Here is an 8,136-nt window from a genome sequence, read left to right as displayed (position 1 = left end):
TTTCTCCTCTCTCCTCTTCTCTGACTATAGTAAGGACAACTTATACCTGTTATAGTAGATATGAATTGCTTAACATTTGAATATGCATTGCATTATTCCCTACAGCTTTAGCATTTAGGTTCTACCAAAGGTACAGTATACTGTGGCCCTGTTCCTGCACTTTAGTTACACCTAAATGTAGATGATAATAATTCATGTTGTCTAGGTACAGATCATTCTCTATCTGATTTGACATGCAGGAACAGTTTGTTTTTGTGTGTGTGAATGATAGTCGCAAAACAAAGTAGACTGGATGTTGGGGGATGGATCAGGGACACACAGATTAGGCCCATCCAAAATCTGCCGACTAGCTTCAATTGCCAGAGAGAATGTGCGTTACAAAAACACTCTTAGAAAAAAGGGTTCCAAAAGGGTTTTTCGGCTGTCACTATAGGAGAACCCTTTTGGTTCCAGGTAGAACTCTTTTGGGTTCCATGATGAACCCTCTGTGTAAAGGGTTCTACATGGCACTCAAATAATGCTTGACAGGACAACACTCTCACAGTTGCATAACGTTCACATTTATTTGGTTTCAAATCCTAACACATTCTAAACATTCATTTAACACGTATGGATCACATTCATCACAGGTAGTAACAAGAGCAGAGGAGAAAGGTTTTAAAAAAAGAACAAAAAAGAAAAACATGGCAGATAAAAATGGCATGTATTTCATCTGCATATCTAGTGGTATCTTCACATTCAATGGAAAAACATTATGATATTGTTCCCAGAGATACATTATGATTTTATCTGCTCTTCTAGTTGCCTTAGACATTCCCCATTGTGGGCTCGCTGATGAGGAGCCTCCGTGAATGAATTGTTATAACACTGAATAAGCTTGTTAAAACACTTTTATAACACAAAACTCATTCACCAGTTATTATTGAGAGGAGTGAGAAAAAGCATGTAAACAACAGCAAATGGCAGTTTGGCCAAAGTTACATTCTAATTGATAATCACTCACAAGCAGCATTATAAATATCAAACATGATACTGATCATTTCACTCTTTACACTTCACAAGTAGATTGTTTGGTACATCAAAACAACTATATCAATATAGTGAAGGAACACAACACATTGATTGGAATACAATACTTATTAATATGACACTACAAAGTAAACTGATTCAAGTTGAGATTCCTGTCGAAATTCTTTGGTATGGTAATCATGACAAGGTGGTAGATAAGATCAGTTTTCATTGATCAGTGAGGTATGATGTTGTTAATTACATAATCAATCATGCTGTTGGAAAATATATGATGATCACAGAAAAAAAGTGGTTAGAGTAAATGTAAAGTGGCAAGGTGGTCAAACTAACTCCCACCCACTAAGGCCTAGGCGACAGTTTGTCCTGAGGTAGCACGGAATAGCATATGAGGCAACATTTACATGTACAATAGGTAACAGTGAGAGGTAACTGGATAAAATAAGAGACACAAAATAACAGAACATTGGTGCAATAACCACATTTCCATTCAAATGTTTTAGGCGAGTAAAGTCATACGGTATAAAAAAAATCCCGACAGCTGTGATGGAAACAGGACATTTCGGTAGTTTTATAAATGCCGACAGATAATTTGTTAGTTCGACATGGTGGGATCTTTTCGTGTCAGTAAAATTCATTATGCAAGAAATGGTGGTGAAACGCATTTATGCACAAATATTGATATAATAACCATCACATCGAAGTAAACTTGGAGTCACACAATGATATGGTGTATGGTCCTCCCGCTACGACTCAGGAAATCATGCAGTTTATTAGGCTACAGATTAAATAATGTATGATGGAATGTTAAAGGTGATGAGCTTTACGCTCCTTTCCAATAAATATTGAGGGGCTGACATGATGATCGATGCTTGACTGAAGTTTGAAAAATAAAAATATTCTCGCTCTTATCCATAATAATCTCATAATACGTACAGCCTACCTGCACTGTATGTGCGAGCTGTTGGCTAGAGCACACGTGCCAACACCAGAATAGTCACATGTGCCATTTAGCGCAACAGTTTTTGTGACAAAACTATCCGTAGAGCTGAAAATGCGATAGAAACACTTTGAAATGTAGATTTCTATTTGGTAAATGAAAATTGAAGCAAAAAAGTACATTTTCTGTGCACTAACGCAAGTCCGTTTGGTGGAAACACCACTGGTGGGAAATGCACATATTTTCTTTATGCGGATTTTAGAATATTTGCAAGAAAATCTGTCACCAATTGGATGGAAACCTAGCTATTGAAACCAATGAATATAATTTTTTTTAAAGCATTACCTGTGTGAAAGTAAGATACGTGATGACACAAAAAAGAGGTAGTTTCAGTATAGAAATTGCAAATGACATATCCATTATCGGTGAAAACACATTCTAGAAAATAATAGAACGCTAATGAGAATGTAATACATGTATTTCAAAACATGAAAGTGGCAAACAGTCGTGGAGGTGGCTGAAAGGTAGGTAGCAATGTGACGTTAGATTTTAAAAGCGACTGCTAGGAATGATCTGCCACTAAGGGTCTCTATATTTACGTATGATGGACATAGTAACAGTGTATGGGGACAGCAGCACTGGGCTAGGGTCTCACACACATGTCCCCTAAGAAGTTCTGATCCCTGAGTTTAGGCATGCCATGTGTACTAAGCCCCCCAGACCAGTGGCTGGCTGCTCCCCACCATGACTGGAACACTTCAATGTTCTCGGGCTTTGTTTACTGATGGTAAACTCAAAGAAAAGTAGGAAGCCACAATGTCTGACTCCCTTCTAATATCTGAGGTGAAACCTTATCACTTCTGTTCCAAAGGATACTGGGGAATACAATAAAGGCTTTGCCTATGGAAAGATCATGCATAAATATCCATATACAGTGCATTCAGAAAGTATTCAGACACCTTGACTATTTTCATAGTCCTTATTCTAAAATGGATTAAATAAAAAAAATCTCATCATTCTACACACAATACCCCATAATGACAAAGCAAAAAACAGAAATACCTTAATTACATAAGAATTCAGACCCTTTGCTATGAGACCTGAAATTGAGCTCAGATGCATCCTGTTTCCATTGATCATCCTTGAGATGTTTCTACAACTTGATTGGTGTCCACCTGTAGTAAATTCAATTGATTTGGAAAGGCACACACCTGCCTATATAAGGTCCCACAGTTGACAGTGCATGTCAGAGCAAAATCCAAACCATGAGGTTGAAGGAATTGTCCGTAGAGCTCCGAGACAGGATTGTGTTGAGGCACAGATCTGGTGAAGGGTACCAAAACATTTCTGCAGCATTGAAGGTCCTCAAGAAAACAGTGGCCTCCATCATTATTAAATGGAACAGAGCTGTCCGCAAACTGAGCAATCGGAGGAGAAAGGTCTTGGTCATGGAGGTGCCCAAGAACCCGATGGTCACTCTGACAGAGCTCCAGAGTTCCTCTATGGAAATGGGAGAAACTTCCAGAAGGACATCCATCTCTGCAGCACTCCACCAATCAGGCCTTTATGGTAGAGTAGCCAGACGGAAGTCACTCCTCAGTAAAAGGCACATGACAGCCCACTTGGAGTTTGCCAAAAGGCACCTAAAGGACTCTAAGAACATTAGAAACAAGATTCTCTGGTCTGATGAAACCTATATTGAACTCTTTGGCCTGAATGCCAAGCCTCACGTCTGGAGAAAACCTGGCACCATCCCTACGGTGAAGCATGGTAGTGGCAGCATCATGCTGTTGGGATGTTTTTCAGCGGCAGAGACTGGGAGATTAGTCAGGATCGAGGGAAAGATGAACGGATCAAAGTACAGAGAGATCCTTGATGAAAACCTGCTAAAGAGCGGTCAGGACCTCAGACTGGGGCGAAGGTTCACCTTCCAACAGGACAACAAACCTAAGGACACAGCCAAGACAACGCAGGAGTGGCTTCAGGACAAGTCTCTGAATGTCCTTGAGTGGCCCAGCCAGAGCCCGGACTTGAACCCGATCTGACATCTCAAATACAGACTCGAGGCTGCAATCACTGCCAAAAGTGCTTCAACAAAGTACTGAGTAAAGGTCTGAGTAAAGGGTCTGAATAATTACTTAAATGTGATATCTGTTTTTTATTTTTATTAAATTTGCTTTGTCATTATGGGGTATTGTTTGTAGATTGATGAGTAAAAAAAAACTATTGAATCCATTTTAGAATAAGGTTGTATAGTAACAACATTTTGAAAAACATTATTTCCTTTGGGACTGTGACATCAAGTTGATAGAATCACATCCAACATCTATCAGAAAGAATTAAAAATAAAAGAAATGATAGGGGTCTTTTTCACTCCAAAAAACTAAATACATGAATTGTATCACAACAAAACATGGAAAGGTGGCTAATTGAAACTACTGAAACAAAGAACACTGCATTGGTGAAAGTATTCAAAGCGTAGTTCAGGACATTAGATGGTACAGTGTAGTACAGTGTTAAGGCTAAGACGATATAGACAGACTTGTTTAGACCCAGTGATGGAGGCAGCAATCGTAAGCCCACCTGTTGATTGAGGTTAGCTTGGTTATGCTCAGAGTGGAAAAGAGACCTCTCTGACCTTACTGATGTTAAGTCCTGTCTCCGACCATCTTCCGACAAATAAGATAAACACTGAACTGGGAGCAACAGTTAAAGTCTTAAAACATGCCCTTAAACAACAGCCACTTTCATAAAACAGAAAAAAACAGAAAAATAAAACACTTTCTAAAAGGACCTACAATGTCCAGAATTCTACAATTAAGAATCCCACAAGTACATCAGCATAGTGATCACTGAGTAACTCATGAATGCAATACATAACACTCACTTTACCCTGTTTAAATACCGGTCCACAAGGACCTGAGAGAGAGGAGAATGCAGGGTGGGCACTTTGCCATGGTAATGGTCAAAGAATGTCTCCTGCCTCACCACAGCATGCATAAAAGAGAGTCATTGCAAGGACTGCATTGCTCCAAAGTTTTAAACAATGGTTGTTATGAAACTGCTAACGGTTGGTTGAAATGATCATCTCGTACTTCAAAAATAAAGAACCTATTTCTTTATATAGCTTTTTTTAAACAATGTGTACAAGCCAGAAGTAACCTCTAGTCTGTCAACCCAGACCAGATTACTAGACAAGCCCCTAATGTCTCCTCCATCTCTCCTCTGTTGCAGCCAAAATAGTCATCTGAGCATTCTAAACCCAACACTGTCTACAAATGTAGTAGAAAAAATGAACAAGCCAGCATTTCCTTGTAGCCTAACTGTGCGGATCGGACCACCAACCCAGTGAGCATGTGCAGAGGCTCAGGTTTGGGCAAGGAAGTACCAGTGGAGGGCTGAGAGCCAAGATGGGTTGTATGTCTGGAGGAATAGATGGGTGCAACAGGGACTAGGAGAGAAGAGAGTGGAGCCCTTGTTTGTGGTGTCTCAGCCTAGGGGTTAGGATAAGAACGAGCTACACTGTCTGTCTGTCCAGCAGAAGGTCTCCCCTCTGGCTCTTACACAGATTGATTCATTTCTTATCCTGGTCCTTCATTGATAAGATATCATTACACTGAGCTATCGACTAATCACCAATCTATGGGTGCTGCTTAAAAAAACTTTGCATATCACTTTGGTCAAAAACAATTCTCATTCAAGCTAATAACAAATTTCCCCTACCCCTGCAACTAAATTTGCTCTGCAGTCTATTATTGTAGAAAATACCCATATGCTTGTTTCTATGAAGATCCCACAATCCCACCCAATTTCACCTCACTGAAAGACAAGGAATGTTACATTGACCAGGCCATCCCTACAGGATGTTTGTTTGTGGATTGTATGAAAGAGTGTACAAAAATACTACAAGAAGTGAGAAAATACACCAGTACTAGTGGGAAATTCAGGACATTCATTTGTTGATTGTGGGGTTGAATGCTTTTCTATCTTTGGTTCAAATGAATATGCAGCAATGCCTTTGGTCAATGTCATGGTAAAGGCCGACTTATCATCTATGATTCAGGAGTTTACAGCATTTACAGGGATTTGATTTAGACTGGGCAACCTCTTAATTTCAAAACAGCGAGAAAAAGGTACCTGAAAATAGCAACATCATCTTCCTGAGGTAGTCTCAAAACACTTGTCATCTCATTTATACCCGTCCCCATTCCGAATAAAATAAATCGTAAAAATCTAGTTCTAACAATGGCAACACCGACACGTTGAGCAATCGGATACATATTTGTAAACTCCAAAGACCAATGCATCTATGTGCATTTAGTTTGAACAGAAGCATGTGCACAGCGTAAATCAGCATACATTCAGCTCTGTCGTGTAATAAATATATAGAGAACAAAAATTGCTTGTCACATTCACAGGAAGGGGGACCAGTCCCTTGCCCCACCCCCCAGGCAAGATCCTTGTCAAGGGGCGGTCCTGGGGCCGGGGTGCGGGGCTCAGTTCCCGGGGGAGGTACCAGTAGTAGTCAGGCAGGGAGAACTTCCTGTCCTGTTGCTGATGAAGCTGGATTTGCAGGAGTGCAAAACTGCTTTAAACAAGAGGGGGAGCTGTTCCAGAGGAACGTTCACCAGTTTCCCTGGAAAAAAACACGTTTTTTACAGGATGTGAGTACAGAACAATTATCCTATCGCCTACCTTGCTGTGGACCTTTATATTAGCATGTCATAAAATACAACGCCCTCCATGCCAATCCCCATGCCCCAACTTACCTGCCATGAAACGGATCTCTGGCAGACACATCATGATCTCAGGGAAGCGTTTGGGCTGTTGAGGGTACTTGTACTCAGTGTAGTCCTGACACACGTACCAGTAGCGCTTGTTCAGTTGCTCCAACTGGGAGACATTAGTCAGACCACGGATATCTGCACAGACAGGAACACATTGAGGACCTTAGCTATATGTACTGTATGTGTGACGTTTTCATCCTTTTTATTTAATAAAGCATTTGAGCAGCAGAGCAGTTTTTGAAATCCTGTTGGAACAGTGCTGTGTCTGGCTGGCTGTGCATGTGTGTGTGTTACCTTGGTTCAAGAAGTTGATGGCTTTCATGCAGGCGTACTCCTCGTTGCTGACCTTCAACTGGTGGAACTTGCGGAACAGATAGATCAGCCTCTCCATCAACTCCATGCTATCCTCACTGAACCTTGGGGGGGACGCATACAAAAACATGGTGAGATTGTGAAATGTGACACACACAAAAACAAAACATACACAAAAAACACAAAATCAACAAGACTTCCAGCTCTCATACACACTCGCACACGCTACAGAAGTGGAAGACTTCAAGGAAGAAAAAGTTAAAATAGAGTAGAATCATGATAATGTGAGAGTTGATTCATAATAAGAAGATGAGGGGAAATTAAAGGGGGAGAAGTGGATTATGTCTGATCCCCTACAAGTGATTAGGGACATTCATCTCACTAACTAAACATTTCCTGTAGCTTTAAGCAGGGGCAAAATTTTGGTTTTAGAAGCGGGTGGGGGGGGGGAAATGTTTTTTTTTTTTTCTCCAGTCAGATAAACACTCCAAACAGTCTACCTGACCACTCAGAGACGTCCGCATGGTCCTAAAGCCAACTGTTGCCTCGTTTTGTATCACATTCCAATGATAAAACAGGGGGGGACAAAAATGCAATTTCAGAATGGGGGGGGGGGGGGGGGGGCATGTCCCCCCATCCTCAGTGAAAAATTGTGGCCCTGGCTTTAAGGAGCAGATACTAAAACATGTCAAACTGAATAACTGATCTCATCGATGTCCATGCCTGTCTCTACACTACAGCTCCCCTTAGATCTGGGTCTCTTTAACTAATATCTTTAGTACATGTGCCTACACAGCGTTTAGCACTTCTATAGTTAGTCAGACACCTTCTCCTTGAATGGGAAAACTGCAGAAAAATGGGCTACTGCAACACAACCCAGCCGTAAATTCAATAGAAAATTAGGAGCAAGTGTGCCATAAGGTCAGATAACTCTGGTCTGATTTACACACAACTAAGCCCCCACAGTATTATGGCCAATCTAATACTGTATTTCATAATGGCCCAGACTGTGCTAGCCACAGTCCTGAGGAGTTGTCTGCTTCACGGGCCAGTTCATTTGGCACACGTCCA

At 40.9% G+C, this 8,136-nt stretch overlaps 1 protein-coding gene across 3 annotated transcripts in view; it reads right to left on the bottom strand.

The window, feature by feature from the left end:
* Nucleotides 1-538: 538 nt before the first annotated feature.
* Nucleotides 539-8,136, bottom strand: part of nr6a1a (nuclear receptor subfamily 6, group A, member 1a) — a 140,519-nt gene continuing 132,921 nt past the window's right edge. For all 3 annotated transcript variants that reach the window (XM_014171647.3, XM_014171649.3, XM_014171648.3), the window contains 3 exons: nucleotides 7,048-7,169; nucleotides 6,736-6,888; nucleotides 539-6,602 (listed from right to left, as the gene is read on the bottom strand). In XM_014171647.3, coding sequence (XP_014027122.1) covers nucleotides 6,463-6,602; nucleotides 6,736-6,888; nucleotides 7,048-7,169 — 415 coding nt within the window. In that variant the 3' untranslated portion in view covers nucleotides 539-6,462. The remainder of the gene's footprint in view (nucleotides 6,603-6,735; nucleotides 6,889-7,047; nucleotides 7,170-8,136) is intronic.

The sequence above is a fragment of the Salmo salar genome, chromosome 24 (genome assembly GCF_965601325.2).
Source record: "Salmo salar chromosome 24, fSalSal1, whole genome shotgun sequence".
NCBI classification, from domain to species: Eukaryota; Metazoa; Chordata; class Actinopteri; order Salmoniformes; family Salmonidae; genus Salmo; species Salmo salar.
Note: the sequence above shows the minus strand (reverse complement) of the source record. Positions and strands in the feature narration are given on the sequence as shown.